At 42.6% G+C, this 19,108-nt stretch overlaps 1 protein-coding gene across 1 annotated transcript in view; it reads left to right on the top strand.

Moving 5' to 3' along the window:
* The first annotated feature begins 218 nt into the window (after positions 1-218).
* Positions 219-19,108, top strand: part of Pez — a 44,392-nt gene continuing 25,502 nt past the window's right edge. The window contains exon 1 of the mRNA XM_065224403.1: positions 219-1,413. Coding sequence (XP_065080475.1) covers positions 1,329-1,413 — 85 coding nt within the window. The 5' untranslated portion in view covers positions 219-1,328. The remainder of the gene's footprint in view (positions 1,414-19,108) is intronic.

The raw sequence follows: 19,108 nt of genomic DNA, 5'->3' as shown, positions 1-19,108 counted from the left end.
TACAATCCATTCGGAACAAAAGTCCAATTCCATAAAGGAAAAATTACACCGAGCATGCCTTGTGCCTTCCTACCCCTTGCTACGTGTTTGAAAGCTTCACGCTTTGACGTTTTCCTTTCGCGTTATTTATTGCTTTTTGTTCGCCTCCGCGGAGTTTGTTGTCCATATCCAATCCTAAAGCGCGATCATTCGTTCCGTCCCGTCCGCCCATCCGCGTTCCGCTTCTTGTGATCATGATGCCCGAAAGTCACGATCGGATGCGTCATTTTTCGACATTTTTTATTTTGATTTCCCCCTATACGTTTTCACGCAGTCCGCAGTGTTCAGTTTGGTAGTTTTTCCACTCTCTTTTCGACGACAATCATTTGCGGTTCGTTCGTTGGTTCAATCGGTCAGTGTTCGTCAGTCAGTACCTGCAGTGAGTGTGTTGTTGGCTTGTAGGGGGAAACCACCGGAGGCAGCTCAGCCCCCGAACTAAGCCAGCGCGGATGGTGGCCGTCTGCCTGGCCATAGGTTTTCTGCTTTTCGTGGTGCAGAAGAGGAAAGCATAGAATGCCACTGTTGTCGCGAAACAACGAGTCGACGTGAAATTTGTGCCACAGTCCCACGGTTGCAGCAGTTTAGGTTGGTAGTTGAGCTTTTAGAACCTAGGTCTGCTACGTGTGTGCATCGGGACGGAATATTCCCGATTTTCGGAAGTGCTCTTTGTGTGTGTGTGCGTGTGGAAGGCAGGTGCATCAGCATCGATAGATGTGGAATTCCGGGTGCAGCAAGTGGAAAAGTAGCGCATCCGTTGGAGGGAGAATCGAAAACGAAACCACTTTCGATATTTCCCAATAAGCGGATTTGCCACGAATGGCAAAATCCGACACGAAACCACCAGCAACAGTGTTTGTGAAGCTCTGTATTGTGTGCCTTGTTCCGTTTTTTTTTTTTAATGAATGCATGTATTATATATAATAGTTGCTGCGCTGAGCTGCAATTGGTGAATTTTTGAGTGTTTTTGCATTTTATCGAGAATCAGCGCAAATATCGCAGAAAGCAGCACAAAAAGTAGGTAGTGAGATCGAATGTCAAGCCCCAGCCCCGTGAGGCAGTGAGTGCAATTATTGTTCATTAAATCCGGCATTCGGCACCTATATGTGTGTACACTGTGTGAATCATGCTCGAAAAGAAGTGACCGCGAAAGAGCAAAGATCTGCGTGTTCAAGTGCATAACGACGACAACAACAACAACACCCTCTCCGCTTAGCAATCGGCTACTGATCACACTGGGAACGGGGACCTGAAGCAAACCGGAAGTAGCAGTACCAGCAGCAGCCGACGAGATGCCGTTCAAGCTGAAGCTGAAAAAGTCTCGACACTACAATGTCATGTCCAAAAGTTTGTTCGTGATTTCCGTCGATCATCTGGGTGAGTAAACAGCGTCGTAGATAGAGCAACCCACTCCGCTATCATTGTGTAAACCATCCGATGGCTATGGCGAGCAAGGGGCTCGTAGCAGGCTGGCAAAAGTCCGCCGTAGATATAAGTACCAATTAGCATCTCTTTAAATTATACAGTTTTGTACACTGTTATCATTGTGCGCTGATTTCGGATGGTACACAGCGAGAGTTAGAGAGACAGGGAGCTCACCCTACTATTCCATTTGGTTGGGGCCTTTTTTTCCTCTGCTTTTTACCCCGGAATTAGTTGAATCTAGTTTTTTGAAAAAAAAAAATATGCTCCCAGATAGAAATTGCAGGAAAGTATTCAGTTCAACTATAATTGAAATTAATTTTTCAAAAATTGAAATTTTACTACTTGTAAAATCGCATCTCAATTTGTGCTCAAGTAGTGCTCCTCTTCGGCAGACAAAACGGCGTAAGCAGGCTATGCATGACTTCGTTGATAGATCAAACGCGACTTCCACGTGCACTGCACGTATTGTGAGCCACGTGATCAGGCAGATCCATCGTTTCAATCACGATCGACCTACCTTCACCAGAATAGGCCCGAAGTAGTCGACGCCAATATAGGTGAACGGGCGAACACTCGGTAACAGACGTGCATACGGGAGAAGACCCATCCTAGGCACCGTTGGTCTTGCTCTATACACCTTGCACCATTGACATCGCTCGGCTACCTTTCGAGCAACAATTCGTAGTTGAGCAGCGTAGAACCGTTGACGTATTTCGTTGACCACTGTTTCAGAATTGCCGTATAGAATCTTTCGATGGTAGCTGTCTACGATGAGATTGGTGACTCGGGGATTTCTGGGTAATATAACGGGAAACTTCACGTCTACGGGAACCCCCTTTCGCGGCAGATATCCGATCATCGCCCTCGTAGAACTCCTTGTTCATCGATCATTGGTGACAGTCTCCACAGGGGGCTTGACTTCTCCAACTTCATTCGTTCATCCGCAGGAGACGTTTTGCTCTTCGTTAGTATTACCACCTCATCACGATAAGCCTCCGATTGTGCGAGTTTCGAAAGTAGAACTTCCGCAGCCTGCAGCTCCTCTTGCGCCAAGCCTGCACCGCGGTTGCTCGCGTCGGATTTCTTTGGTTTTAAAAAGTTGATCACGTAAGCGGTTGTCCTTAAGAGTCGGTTCCACTTTGAGAAACGTTCGAAATTTATCGGATTGTGCAAGATTTGCACTGCTTGGTGTAGATAGCACGCTCGAAGATCTTCGTCGGTACTATCGAAAAGCTTTTTTTACTGTTTAGGCCATTTTTCTTCGGGCAGTAGTAGAAAAGGTGGACCACTGAACCAGCGGCCAGATTCTTCGAGGCGAGGTCCCTCGCCCAACTTAGTGGCATCATCAGCAACGTTTAGTTTACTCGGAACGTATCTCCAATCCCTGACATTAGTCGCTGATAGAATTTCTCCAACGTGGCAGGCTACGAACGGTCGGTACCTTTCGATGTTCAGAGCAAATCCATGCCAACGTTACTTCGGAGTCTGACCAGTAGACGCAACGGTTGAACTGAGCGGTGTAACTTTCCCTCATGAACGAGAGTAGACGAACACCTATGACCGCCGTCATCAGCTCCAATTGAGGAATGGAGACGTACTTCATTGGAGCAACCTTCGTTTTCGCTGACACCAAAGCACATTCCACCGTCCCAGCCGAGTTGACTACCCGGAAATACACTACTGTAGAATACGCAACTTCGCTTCGACTTCCAATGAATTTTATAGATCGGCACTCGCATTTCGGAAGTAGCACCTCGGTAGCCGAACTTCATTTACGTGTTCCAGTCCGCATCGTGCTCTCTTGCCGTGCGGATCTATTTGCGTTTTGCTTAAGGAAGTGTTACTACTACCTAAAGCTACAACAAATTTAAACAGCACTTTTCAGTGCTCAACCTGTAAAAATTTTCTACCTTGTTCAACTTCTCTTATTCCTCTTCGATCCTTGTTTGGACCCTACCCGAGGTAATCCTTCTTGGATATCGATTTGGAAAATTCCTCTTCGATCCTTCAGATTCTTATAGTAATCTGCTTGGAAGTCGATTTGGATAAAAATTTACTGCCGCCATGGCGCCTAAACGCAAAAGAAAGGGGCAAACTCTTGACCCCCCTTCTGATGAAATTAATTTGAGTAATCAATTTGATTTGCTCACGGATGATGAGAATGATCCATCATCCAAGAAAAATTCTAGTAAACTTTCCCGGCTTAATGCCAAGAAAGAAAAGATTCCCCCTATTGTGATAACCACTACCGATTTCCATGCTCTTCGCATGGAACTTTTGAATTTCGTGAAAGTTAAGTTTTCACTACAAATTGGACGTCGGGGTGAATGCCGTGTATTGGCTGAAACCTTGGACGGATTTAAATGTCTTCTCAAGTATCTTACTGAGAAGAAGCACAAATTTTTTACTTACGACACCAAAACTGAACGTGTGTTCAAGGTTGTCATGAAAGGACTGCCCAGTGGTGAATCCCTGGATCAGATCAAAGATGAACTGACAAAATTACTTGGAGTTGTGCCACTCCAAGTAATCAAAATGAAAATGAAATCCCGTCCTGGCGATTCGCGCAACGGGATTTCTAATGATTTTTATTTAGTTCACTTCAAGTCTAGTGAACTAAACAACCTTAAGGCCTTAGAAAAAGCTAGCCTTATGCTCCATGTCCGAGTGAAGTGGGAACACTTCAGGAAGACTGGAGGAAATTTCCAAAACCTCACTCAGTGCCGTAAGTGCCAGGGATGGGGTCACGGAACTAAAAATTGCTACATGCCAGCTAAATGCATGAATTGTGGTGATTCCTCTCACGCAAAGGACGACTGTCCTGTGAAGGAAGATCCTAAGAAATTTAAATGTTCAAATTGTGGTGAAAACCAAAAATCCAATTTTTGGGAATGTAAGACTCGCAAAGCGATCCTACAATCTCGTTCTAACCGACAGGTAGGAAACGCTCCACGTTTCCGACCAGGTATAAATTCCTCTGCTGTTAACAACGGTCAGCGAGGAACAAATTCTACATTCGTACCCGTAGGTACAAATATCACCCCTGCTTCAAATGTTTCATCTGTACCTACTCCCCTCGCTGCTAACAATGTTCAGCGAGTTAATGGAGCTACCTATGCTGCTATTGCAGCGGGTAGAAATCAAAATACTAACCAACGTTCTAACGGAAATTTTGACAATTTTGACTTAGGAAGCATTACTGCTCCTAAAATGGAATTTTTACAGAATTCATTAATTGACATGATTTCTGATATGCTTAAATCTAACTCCATGTTTGATGCTATTCAAACTGGAGTAAAATTTGCTAATAATATTGTCATGACATTAAAATTCAGTAATGGATTTTAAAGCATTAAACATTTTAAATTGGAATGCTCGATCTCTTAAAGATAATGAAGACGAGCTATTTAATTTTTTGAGAGTTCATAACGTGCATATTGCCGTTATAACTGAAACGTTCCTTAAACCTGACCATAAGGTTAAGAAGGACGCAAATTACTTGATTTATAGAAATGATCGTCTTGATGGACCCTGTGGTGGCGTTGCCATCATTATTCATAGACGAATCAAACATAAAATTCTTTCTTCGTTTGAAACCAAAGTTTTTGAAACTTTGGGAGTTTCTGTTGAAACAAAATTTGGACAACTTACGTTTATAGCTGCCTATTTGCCATTCCAATGCGTAGGTCAGAAAAAGAATTTTCTCAAGGGTGACCTCCAGAAACTTACCCGTCATAGGTCTAAATTCTTCATTATTGGTGATTTTAATGCAAAACACCGCTCATGGAATAATGCTCAAAGCAATTCCAATGGTAATATTCTGTTTGATGATTGTTCTGCAGGTTATTACACTATTCAATATCCAAACAGCCCAACATGCTTTTCTTCTGCAAGAAATCCCTCCACTATTGATTTGGTCTTAACTGATTCATGTCAACTTTGTAGCCAACTGGTTACCCATGCTGACTTCGGTTCTGATCACCTTCCAGTAACTTTTGAAATATCCCAAGAAATAATTTCTAATCCCAACAGCTTTACTTTCAATTACCATAGGGCTGATTGGGAGCAATATCGAACATTTATGGAATATAACTTCGATCCAAACATTTCTTTGCAAACCAAAGATGAAATTAATTATGCTCTTGAATCTCTGACTACTTCTATAGTTGAAGCAAGAGCTGCCTCAGTACCAAAATGCGAGGTTAAATTCGATTCAATTATAATAGACGATGATCTTCAGCTCTTGATCCGTCTTAAAAATGTCCGTAGGAGACAATATCAAAGAACACGCGATCCTGCCATGAAAGTTATCTGGCGGGATTTGCAAAAACAAATTAAAAAGCGATTCTCTGCCCTGAGGAACAAAACTTTTGAAAATAATGTTTCTAAATTAGACCCGAGTTCCAAACCCTTTTGGAAACTCACAAAAATTTTGAAAAAACCTCAAAAGCCAATTCCAGCGCTTAAAGAAGGTGGTAAAATTTTGATCACAAATTTGGAAAAAGCTCAGAAACTTGCTAAGCAATTCGAGAGTTCCCATAATTTCAGTTTGGGTCTTACTAGTCCTATTGAGAATCAGGTTGCTCGGGATTTTCTGAATATTTTCTCTCGGGAAAATATTTTTGATGATTCCTGGGGGACTGATTTGGACGAAGTAAGGTCTATAACTAAAAAATTTCAAAATATGAAAGCTCCAGGTGATGATGGAATTTTCTATATCCTCATCAAAAAACTCCCAGAGAGTACCTTGTGTTTCTTGGTAAAATTATTTAACAGATGTTTCCATTTGGCATACTTTCCTGATAAATGGAAAAATGCAAAAGTTGTTCCAATTTTGAAGCCGGATAAAAATCCAGCTGAAGCTTCTAGCTACCGTCCAATAAGTTTGCTTTCTTCAATAAGTAAACTTTTTGAAAAAATAATTTTGAATAGAATGATGCTTCACATCAATACGAACTCAATTTTTGCAGATGAGCAGTTTGGATTTCGCCATGGGCATTCAACTACTCATCAACTCTTGAGAGTTACCAATTTAATTCGTTCAAACAAATCTGAAGGCCACTCAACTGGAGTTGCTCTTCTAGACATAGAAAAAGCATTCGACAGTGTTTGGCATGAAGGTTTGATTGCTAAATTGAAAAAGTTTAATTTTCCACTTTACATTATGAAATTAGTTCAAAATTATTTAACTGACAGAACTCTGCAGGTAAATTATCAAAATTCGAAATCTAATCGACTACCTGTTAAAGCAGGAGTTCCTCAGGGTAGCATTCTTGGGCCTATATTGTATAACATTTTCACTTCGGACCTCCCTGATTTGCCTCAGGGTTGCCACAAATCTTTGTTCGCTGATGACACAGGCATTTCCGCTAAAGGAAGAAGTCTTCGTGTTATTTGCAGCAGACTTCAGAAAAGTTTAGATATTTTGAACATATTTTGACAAAAATGGAAGATTTCTCCCAACGCTTCCAAAACTCAACTTATAATATTTCCACATAAGCCTAGGGCTTCCTTTTTGAAACCTAGTAGTAGTCACATAGTCACTATGAACGGAGTTCCAATTTCCTGGTCAAACCAAGTGAAATATCTTGGATTAGTTCTTGACCAAAAATTAACTTTTAAAGATCACATTGAGGGCATTCAAGCCAAATGTAACAAATATATAAAATGTTTGTATCCTCTTATAAACAGGAAATCTAAACTTTGCCTGGCGAATAAACTTCTAATATTTAAACAAGTTTTTAGACCGGCCATGCTTTACGCTGTGCCAATATGGTCTAGTTGTTGCACTACCAGGAAAAAAGCACTTCAAAGGATTCAGAACAAAATTCTGAAGATGATTTTGAAGTTGCCTCCCTGGTACAGTACAACCGAAGTACATAGAATTTCGAATGTTGAGACTTTAGCACAAATGTCCAACAAAATAATTAATAATTTCCGGCAAAAATCGTTACAATCCTCAATTGCAACGATTAATTCCCTTTATACTTAGATAAGATTTAGTTTTAGTTTTTAGTTTTAAGCTATCAATTGTTATACTGACATGCAGGTTTAAAAAACCTGTTTAAAATACTGAATTGCCAAGACAGGAACAATGTAAAAACACTTAGATATATCATAACAATTAAGGCTGGTAAGTTACTGTAGTAACTGGAGCACCTAGGTTAAAAATGAAATGTAATTTATTTTGAATTTGGAACAAATAAAGAGTTAAAAAAAAAAAAAAAAAAAAAAAAATTTACGTGTTCCAGCAAACCTATTCATTCGGACTCCTATTGTCCTTCGTTGGTTCCCCCAAGTGCTCCAGTACAGCTTGGTCATTTGACGACCAATTTCGTATTTCGAAGCCTCCCTTCGAGTGAATCCATTTTACTTCACCAGCTACTGACTTTGCTTCCTCGACCGTCTCGAAACTGTCGAGGTGAATTGCCTCCGATGCTCTCGGAAACTGCTTGGAAAACTCTTGCGCGTTCCGGTTCTTGACGACCTGTGCAGATGAGGGAGAACTGTGGGCTCCAAATGTCAAGACGTTCATCACGAAAACGATGGGATTATCCTCTGGACTGTCGCGGAACAGGAAGCTTTGTGAATGTTGATCGCTTTCGATTACATTAGCCTAGTGGAACATCTCTTTGATGTCTACACTAACTGCTACCGGATATTGACGGAAACGAAATTGGACGGATGGAAGTGGTATAAGAAGATCCGGCCCAGGGAGTAAAAACAAATTGAACGACATTCTATCGTCTTTTGCCGGTGCGTCCCAAATTAATCTAATTTCACCTGGTTTTTTCGGGTTGCAAACGGCACCTTACGGAAGGTACCAAATCCGTCTAAGATCGGCCTTGGATCTTCTGTTGCTCGATGGGCATACCCTTTCGCCAGGTACTTCGTCACTTGGCGATGAATGCTCTCATTAAGGAGCAGATCTCGCTCCATTCGCTTCTCCAAACACTCTAGTCGTCGCATGGCCATTGAGTAATTATCGGACAACTCTACGTAGTCGGTTCTCCACAGAAGTCCCGTTTCGAAGCGATCTCCTACTCTGGACGTCGTTTTCTCCATAATCTTGCGCGCTCTTTCCTCTTCTTCAGAATCTAGCACGTCCGGATGATTCACTCCACAATCCTCGGTGTTGAAGTAATCCTTCATCATAAGGTTCAACCTTTCTTCCGCTTCGCATTCGCACACGTGATAGCTATACTCATCCGATTTCTTGACTGGATCCAAGGTTCCGTACACGCTCCATCCTAAGCGAGTCTTGGAAGCTACGATGCCACTACGTCCTTCCTTGATTTTTTGAGGAACGGCTAGTTGTAGGTTTCAGAGTGACACTTTCGTAACTTCGTACCGGTAAACCTTTGAGGTGAGGATGGTTCTTTTGGAGATCGGCGTAGCATGTAATGGCAGATTCAAATCTCCTATTGTGCGTTCTTTCAGCAGCTGGAACCGTTTCGTCCGATCCATTTAGGAAACATCAAGCGTTACGATCTGCGATTCCTCCTCGGTTCTCGTCATGTTATCGGTCCACTTGAGGCACAGTAGAGCTGTTGGCCCTTTCACACCGAGTTCTTCGACCAGACTACGTTCGATAAGCGTTGCAGAAGACCCTTCATCCAGGAATGCGAACACGGTGACGGACTTCGACTCCCCGTACAGTGTAACGGGAAGAATTCGAAAGAGTATGGACTGTCCGCAGTGATGATGAACATGATTCTCAGCCGATGCGAGCGCAGGCTTCTTCGCTATTGCTTCAGGTTTCCCATGCAGCAAATGGTGGTGGCGAAATTGACATCCATCGAACCCGTACCTGTTCGAAATTCTGCACGTGCGACGTCCATGTGGATTAGACAGATTCTGCAAACCTTCAAACGATTGAACATTTTTCCATCGATCGTCCATCGATCGTCCATTGATAGCTGCTGGAACTTCGTACAGTCTTTCAAGCAATGTCCTCCTTTTCCACAAAAAAAAGCAAAGTTTTTCATTCTCACCTTTCACTTTTATCGGTACGACGGTGACTTGGCTCTCGGTGTGAGCGTGGATGAACCCTTTGTCCTTTCCACGAGATTTGTCGTTCTTGGCGTGTTGACCACCCGTATAGACGACCACCTTGCTTACCGATTCGACCACCATTGCCATGAAGATGCTGAAAGTTCTCAAACTTGCTTCTGGTTGGTACATTAGATATTTCGCCCACTGAAGCTTTATGTCGGGTGGCAACTTTTCAACTAGTTCTTGAAGAAGTGCCGGGTTCGAAAGATGAGCTTGATGACCCGCTGCAACGAGGTGCTGTGTCAAATTCGTGACCGACATCCCAGATTCGATCAACGTTTCCAGCTTCTCCGGTTTGGGTGCAGGTGTCTCCTGCACGTTTCTAATCAGCCTGTTGATGATAACCTCAGGGCGGCCGTACGAGGTACGAAGCGTCTCAATTACAGCCGGAACTGATTCGGGAGAGAGCAAATAGTATCGCACTGACTTGAGAGCATTGCCTTTCAAGCAACGTTGCAAACGTACGAGATTTTCCACGTTGTTGAACCCACAGACCGCAGAAGAGTGGTAGAAGCTACTGTAGAAAATCGGCCACTCCTGTGGATCACCCGAGAAGTCCGGTAAATCATGGGGCATTACTTGCCCAGCTGCTAACTGTTCCGGTAATGGTTTTCTCAGATTAGGCTCCTCAGGATACCTTGATGGGGTCGTTGTTCAAGCACGTGGTTTGATAGCGCGGCTGCTCATCGTGGATCAAGCGGGGACCTGGTTGGATTAGGCGTGGGGCCGGAGTTTGCGGCTGATCTTCATCCATCATTTCACTCACTGGGATCGAAGGTGGAGATGGATGATGCGGCACACTCGTGCTGTGGCTAGAAAGATTCACACGCCGGTTGCGCGGTTCTTCTGGAATTTTTCCCTTAACAAGGCTTTCCTTCCGATTACGAAGAGGCGGATCCGAAACAGGAAATCCAGGCTGTTTCTTTGAGATGGAAGGTTGACCATGTTTAGTGGCTTTGTTCCCCCGATCTGTCGGAACTGTTTTAGGGATTGCTTCTTTGGAATCATCGGAACGTGGACAAGAATCTTCAGGGACACTTGTCATCGGTTGCTGCATCTGTAATCGAAATTTGCGTAATTCAGTTTCTATGAGGAGCAGCGCTTCAATTGTAACTGGTCGTTTCTGTTGTTTATGCACCAGTATCCGATTCTTCAGAAACTGCTGTATCGAACTATCATCTTGCAGCGTTCCTGCGTTAGTAACTTCTTCAAGTAGACCTTGATCTTCAGCTCCATCATACTTGGACGGAATACCGCTGCCGTTTGGTAAAGCTTCGTGGTAACGGAAGATTTTACGATGGATTTCTGCTTCGCGGAGGTATGCTTGTCAACCCAATCTTGATTGAACTTGCTTTTCGCGTTCTCGAGTTTCGATCTCGATCACACGGCTCTTTACACTGCGGTTGTCAGTTTCTTCCGCAAGCGACTCCTCCAGATCGTATTTCTCATGTGAGTGCTTCTTTTGCAGCGCCAGCTGCTTCCTTTCCAACTCCAGCTGTTTCTCATCCAGTTCCTGCTGTTCAGCGAGGCGTTTGCGTTGCAAATCTGCCCTCCGACTCGACGTAGTCGATCGTATCGAAGCTGGTACAGGGGATGGTAAACATCGCGGGCAAATCCAGTCTTTGTTTGCTACAGTTGCATCGACTCCAGCGCACGAAAAATGCCACCATTTGTCACACTTGTCGCAGGCCACGAAGTCATCGGGCCCATCAAACTTCTCACAAGCAACACACGTTTTCGATTATGGATGGAATCATAGAGAAAAATGCCCGCCAGTTGCCTTTGATGATTAATTTGGAAGACCACGCAAACAATCTCATCAATATCAAACAAATGGATCCCCTATATGTCAGGGATTAACCTCGACAAACCCTCACATTCTCCTCCACATGCTTTCACCAAAGGTCACCCAGGCTTTTCTCCTTCTTATTTTTGGACTAAATATTATATACTATCGTGGGCATCCAATCTCGAAGCGTACAACAAAGGATCAGAGCAGGATTTTCTGCGAGAGTTGAGGTACATTTATAAGTTTGTTATGCAGAATAATCAATAAATAAATTAAAAGCTTATCAAAGAAGGGTGGCCTGATTCGAATACCGGTCTTGCCGAGGATCATCCGCAATGGAAATTTTCACATTTTCACCTGCGTTTTCTCTCGGTTATTCTTGCCAGTCTCAATTGGTATGGACTTCAGTGTTCACTCGGCTGTCGACAAAAGCAGGCCACTCTCGATGTGTGCTACACGATCGTCTGTTTACTCGGCAGCAACCATTGTGTGGTCCTCCTCATTGTTCTTCATCAGCAGTTCTTTCGGTCGATGCGTCGTCGACTTTGGAAAGCAACCGTTTCGTGATGAGTGTGTGAGTGCTGACCACGTTTTGCGTTTATTGCTGCAATGGACGCGCTCTGACCGTCGTTGGCGTACAACAATTTGCCATACAATGAAACTACTGGAAGCGGCTCCAGTTCTGATGGAGGAGGCTTTTTGGATAGCGGAAGATAAAGTGTTTATTGTGTTGTACCTTTTGACTATAGTTTTAAGATGTATTGTATAGTGACCAAGAATCCTCGGCTCTGTTAAGTTAATTCGGTTGAGCCTTATCAAATAAATTAATAAACAAAAAAAAAATTGGTATGGACTTCAATGGGATAACCACAGGATTTTATAGGGATGTCCATATAATTTTGAAAGAAGTTCCAGTACTGCTGTTGGATGTCAATACGTATTAATCCCAAATATTCCATCAGACCTGGACTGGTGTACGATTGCCTTAGCGCAATAGCATAAGATTTATTGCAATTACATTCTATTCTATTCCGCGAGTCCGATAATAAGCACATCCCCGTCACCAGATCCGGTTATTTTGCAGATGCATCGCTGTCACTATCCTTCTGTAGAACGAGCTCGTATCAAAGGTCCTCAGTGCGATGGGTTGCCTACCGATCGGTCAACTGTAAGGCCTTGGTTATTACTAAAAAAATGTTGAGGCTCGAGGATGTTGCTCCTAGGATCGGGAAAAATTTGATATGCAGTAGGTAACAATTTGATCCATCATTGATCAAGCTACGCCTTAGTTTCTGTACATCTGCAAGGAATCAGCACTTCATCGATCCGGAATCTGGTGAATGGGTTCAATTTGCTTGAACACTGTATAGGTTTTATGGCTTTCACTTCCTCTTCCACTTCCCGAAAGGAAGCTGATTGCTTGCCATGATCCATCAGAGAAATTGAGAATGTAAGCACAATCACAAAAGCCGTAGCTTTCGGGGTTACCAAACTCATGGATTATTGACACCTTGATAGGTATACTTTGATTGACCCTTGATAGAAATGTTCGGCACAGCGCTTAGCACAGCTTTCGGCACAGCTCAATCACTCGGTACCGATTAAGGTGTGCAGAGTTGAATACCCCTTGCGTAAAAGTAAATTTCAATCATTGAGTGTAGATAAGTTTATAAGATATTCAACTGAAATTAACACCCAACAGCAATACCCTTCTATTCTTTTGCGACAGTATTGTCTTTATGATCTGTTCCATTGGCTATCACTATTAGAAATGTTTTACTACCATCAATAAAGAAAGTTCAGCTGAGAAGAAAAAAAACTCCATCGTCGCAAATCGTGTGAATTCAAGCTCGTAGCATGCCACTTCTTTCTTCGGACAAGACAAACCGGCCAACAAACTGTCAAGTAACCGCAGTCATTCATCAGTTAGTTCAGTTTGGGTTGGGTTTAGCAGCCGCATCGAGCCGTAAGAAGACGAGAGGCAAAAAGCGAAAACCACTTCTTTCCCACCGTAGGAAATACCAGTTTAGAGTTCCAACTCGACTAGGCAATAACGCCGCAACGCAGGAGGAGTACCGACCCAAGAAGTGTCATAAACATTTCACTCTGTGTATATCAATTGATTCCATTTTCTCCGATGTAATATTCGGTTGCATCATTTCTGTGCTATGTATGGTACCCACTTGTTTTTATTGCCAATCCAATTGGAACGCACTTTCTCGCCCACACCTTCGTACGGTATTTCGGACACTCCCCATATTCCGCGTCCAGGTGTAGATTTACCAAGAGTAAGGCCTAATCTTTTATTGATGAACTCACCAACGTACGCATGACCCGCCGTCCAAATATAACAGCGTGACTCTAGCGGAAAGTAATTTATCAAAACAAAAATCGCTTACCGATGAGGATCAAAAACTCTGGCAAGGGCGGTATGCAGCACTCCCTCGTGCGAATGGTAACTGTTTCCCATTTTTTTTATGTTTTCCCTCACAACAATGTTGTGTCTAGCCTCGGCCTCGGCCTCCTGCATCAGGTAGTAGGGGTCAATTCTTCTACCGATCGCGCTGGTGGTGTTAGTGGCGAAGGGAGTGAAGAAGAGAAAACCTACGTGGACGATTGAGTCGCGCGTTGATGTTGACAGAATAATCCGCTGATATCAAGTGGTGGATACGGCATTCCTCCAGTCATCGTTGTCATCGTCGTCGCTGATGAATACATAAATCCAGTGCGCAAATTGAATCAAATTAATGCAACCTACATACATAAATATACCTACCCACACTCACACAAGTATGGATACTTAGGGCAAAGTGTAGTGCGATGTGCAAGTGCCAGTCGGCAGCGGCGGTCGGTAATAGGACATGACACACGGCCTGGGGACGATTACGAATGCAAAATTAGCGACGAAACGAAGTAAATTGCCCTGGCTAACAACACAAACACGAACTCCGGCGATGACGCTGACTGCGTGCTGCTGGACGGTTCAGTGATTGTGTATTGTTGTAACCTATTAGGTAGGCCGGCTTTTGGAATGTGTCGAAAACTCATGAGAATGAACTAGGCGTCAATAAGTACTTTTGGTGAGTTTATTCTGTTCGCGCCGTGATACAAATTGTTTCCTAAAATATTTGACGAATGAATTTGTGGTGGCAAATATTTTAAATTTCTCTGCTATCTCACTAAAGAATATTCCAGGCAGATCATGCAGCTTACTTCGATGAATATTTGCTTACTAATTCCACTCTTCTTTTTTTTCTTTTATCGTTTCCGACACTGGTCGTTCGTAAAGTCGTAAATGTGAACATTGACTTGTTTCGCAAATTTCCCGAGGATGAAAACTCACCTGCATCATCGATGTGAGTTCCTCTACTCGATGAAATGGTTGGTTTTCGTGTATGATTTTGAATTAAGAGAAATAATTTCGGATGCTTGTAGAACAAGTTGAATTTCAGAAGTCTTGTCTCATAGATTACTTATAATCGCACACGTGAAGAATACACTTAGAACTGGTATTATTTAGAAAATGGTTTGTCAGTTCACCTTGTTGGTCAATTGAGTATTTTGCAATATTTTAAAAAGGAAGTCGGTGATGAGTACGAACGGAGACTGGGTGAAACTTGAGGATAACTACGAGATTCCCTACAAGGTATGCAAAACGTTGCGTATAGATTGGGAAGGCTCAATTATATTCTTCACGGATGGCTAAAAATTGGATCGAAAACGGGTGCAGGGATCTTTGGCCCTGGAATAAAGATTTCAGTGGCAATAGGACATTGGCCAACTATGTCTCATGCAGAGATTTTTGCAATTCAAATTTATAAATAGACATTAGAAATTGTCTGGGACCAGGGCTGGCAAATGTCATTTTCAATGAAAGATCTCACGCGATATTTACAGAGATACTTCTGTCACTATCATTGGATGAGTAAACGATGATAGAGATTTTCTTCGAAATCTCATAGAATTTTTCGTCATGACAGAACGTGACAGTGTTGTGATCATCGTAATTACTGGTACATTTAATGCTATTAAAGTTACTTTTACCGCGGAAATCTTAATAATATATTCACTCTACCGATCACATACGATTGTTTGCGTAAATTCATCTTAATCAGTTATAAATGTTGATGTCAAAATGAGAATAAGAATTATTCTCATGAGTGCTTGATCATTGAAAATGACAAGAAAGCTTATGATAAGTAGTTTCGTCTCGTGATAGTTAGAGCACCTGTTTTCTCATCGTCACATGACGGCCGTGATATTTACTAGCTCTGTCTGGGACTGTATTCTCGCATTGCGGCACTTGTGGCAAACGAACTCAGTGAATATGTATTGGGTTCCAGGACACTGTGGCATTAAATGAAAAGGCAGACGATCTTGCAACACTAGATTCTAATTCACAGTTTCGTTGGTCCGAAACCATTCTTCGGTATATCAAACTGACGACCAATTGGATGGCTATCAGCGAATTCAAATAGGGTTAACTACCCCATTTCCGGCCTATTAAGCACAACCCGCACTTAGTCTTTCTTAATCTAGCGCAGTTTAGCACCAAACGGAATGTTATTATTACTGATGGCTTCCAAATTTATTTACCGTTCCGTGTGTACTGTAAGATTTTATAAAGAGAAATCAATCGTTGAGATATTGTCAAACTTCTAACACTTCTTCTTGACGCCAAACTCGGCCTACGGATTCTAAACTCGGCCTAACGCATTGAAACACCATTGAAACGCCAATAAATTCACTTCGGCCTATCGGATGAAGGTAAAAATTGATTCGGTCGGAGCGCTTCTTTTGTTTTTGGAAATAATGGGTGCAAACCTTCATATCACGCGTTCTCATTGACTTCGTTCCGTAGCTTATTAACTAAAGTATCGTACCAAACGTATAATTGACTTGTTAACTCTGAAATCATGGATTTATTTGAAGTTTTCTGCTCGATAGGCCCAAAATGGGCGATTAGGCCGAAGTAGTTCTCTACCCTACATAAAGCAACCAACAAAAACACGCTTGCTACTACTACTACGATAAACTCTCTCTGTAATATAGCTTGATCGGACAAAAGGATAATGATATATTGCTTGCCTGCTTTGTTGCAATATACACGGTTGAGGATATAGCTTGATCGGAATCGAGAAAAGGCAACAGAAAAAAATCCCTTTACCACACGTGTATCATCTTCGGCGTAGCTTCGTGAAGCAGCTTTCCAACAATTCTCGCGTCACTTTTCAAATAGACCAACCACCGTTCCACCGTTTTGAGAAAATCGAAGTTGAAGTTCGACAGATTACTATTTCAACTGTTTAGAAACAATACATTTTGCAATACTATTTTTAATGAAGTCAGTGAATAATAACGTTGAAATTTCAATAGAAACGGTAAAATCACAGTTTTGCTTTGAATTTTATGCTGCAATATAGAAAAAAAACACATAGGACAATGAGTGTTACATTGGACGTTTTGTTCTACATGATACTAGATTCCCTTTCACAGATTTCAGAGTAGAGTACTTAACTTTAGAGGGGGGCCTCATAGCCTAGTCAGCAAAGGCACGGTATTGTCAAGCCGGAGGCGGCGGGTTCGATTCCCGGTCCGGTCGAAGGAATCTTTCGGGTTGGAAATTTTCTCGACTTCCCTGGGCATAGCGTATCATTGTGCTTGCCACACAATATACGAATTCATGCATTGGTATTGGCATCGAAAGTTCTCAGGTAATAACTGTGAAAGTGCATGTAGAAAACTAAGCTGAGAGCACGCAATAAGCTAATATACACTATGCAATAAGCTTGAAATGCGAATAAGAAGAAAGAAGACTTAACTTTAGATTGGCCCCACCTTTAGAAAATTAGCACCAATCATGTTAGACGATACAAATGACCGAAGTAACAATCATGTACCCATCATTTCAAGCTGTGGACAATTTTTGACCTATGATTATCTTAAATCAAATAAAAGTAAATTTTAATGGATGTTTTTGTATCACATAGAATGATAAAAGAGCAATAGTTTGTTTCGCTTAACTCTTTCTTTTCCTTTATTTAACGTCGGTCTCTGTTCCGCAATCTAGTACCGTTCCGATTCAAATTTCGGACGATTCAAATTTCGGACACTTTCATTTTTAATTAAATATTACATCCAGTTAGAAACAAAGTAATAATGTTAGATGATCGTGGAGGGCACTAGTCAAAAAAATTTAAAATTTACAAGACATGTGGATCATATTCGACCGAGATAATCAACTTTTAAAAGTGTCCGAAATTCGAGTTTAAGTGTCCGAAATTTGAATCGGCACGGTACCAATCACCGACGGATATCGATTGCCATCCATTGACGGCAATCGAATGTGCAGGCAGGCAGCTTCCACACCTGCGTAGGATATCGCACCCATTCAATTCAACACACATGGGCCAGGACCAACAGCTTTACTTCCCTTCCGAAGGAAGACGTGATCAGAGATTTTTATGCCTCAGAAAAATCCCACCGACCTCGGCTCTGGGTCATCGCTTAACTCGATTTGTTTACATTTGTTACTTATTACCTATTGAAAAGTGACGCGTGAATTCGTTTCCTTCTACCGTCCCGAGCGATGACGTCGACATCATGGCACGGAACTTTATGACGATGGCTGAAACGGACATCGGACTGAAGGCTGAATCTATGCGGATTGGACTTGCCATCAACGCATCGAAGACGAAATGCATGAGAGGAAGGGGTTCTAGGGAAGACAATGTTAGCCTCCCACCCCGAGTTCAGATTGACGGTGATGAAATCGAGGTGATCGACGAGTTCATGTATTTGGGCTCACTGGTGACCGCTGAGAATCATACCAGCAGAGAAATTCAAAGACGCATTATGGCAGGGAATCGTGCCTACTTTGGACTCCGGAGGACGCTCCGGTCGAATAAAATTCGCCGCCTCACGAAGTTGACTGTCTACAAGACGCTGATTAGACCGGTGATCCTCTACGGTCACGAGACCTGCACTATGCTCGTGTAGGACCAACGCGTCCTTGATGTTTTCGAACGAAAGGTGTTGCGTACCATCTACGGTGGAGTGCAGATTGATGACAGAACGTGGAGGAGGCGATTGAACCACGAATTGCACAATCTGCTAGGAGAACCATCCATCGTCCACATTGAAAAACATGGGCGACTACAGTGGGCTGGGTATGTCGTAAGAATGCCGCACGATGAGTGGTCAAAATGGTTCTCGAAAGCGCCCCAACAGGAACAAGAAGAAGACGCGCGCAGCGGGCAAGGTGGATCGACCAAGTGGAAGGCGACCTGCGGACCCTTCGCAGACTACGAGGCTGGCGAAGTGTGGCCATGGATCGAGTAGAGTGGAGATGAATTCTTCGGACAGCAGAGGGCATCAAGGCCTCCAGAGATAAACACATCGGATCACAACTTCTGGAACTGCCGGGCTGAGGTTCTAGTTTCTAGAAATCTGAGAGGTACACAAGTTTCAGTTCCTATAGTTACTGTAGATTTTTGAGGTGCCTGAAGATCTAGAAGTGTAATGAGTTTCAGCACAAGCTAGTCCTTCAGAACATCCTGTAAATCCATAAAGGTATTCAACGAAACATACATGACAAGAATATGAACTCTAGAACTCAGTGGATGGTGCAAGAAATCTTAGACTTCGAAATTTTAAGATTAAAACAAACCCAAGATTCTATAGATTCTAGAAAAGTTTTCAAGATTTTGGCATTAGGAAAACTATTCAAAGCACCATGGTCAAAATCAAGCAATTACATACAACAATTTTAAAAACTTCGAGGGTTAGAAAAACAATGGTTAT

This window comes from Ochlerotatus camptorhynchus, unplaced genomic scaffold (genome assembly GCF_037179485.1).
Source record: "Ochlerotatus camptorhynchus isolate MF236.1 unplaced genomic scaffold, CSIRO-AGI_Acam_v1.1 ptg000211l, whole genome shotgun sequence".
Taxonomy (NCBI): domain Eukaryota; kingdom Metazoa; phylum Arthropoda; class Insecta; order Diptera; family Culicidae; genus Ochlerotatus; species Ochlerotatus camptorhynchus.
Note: the sequence above shows the minus strand (reverse complement) of the source record. Positions and strands in the feature narration are given on the sequence as shown.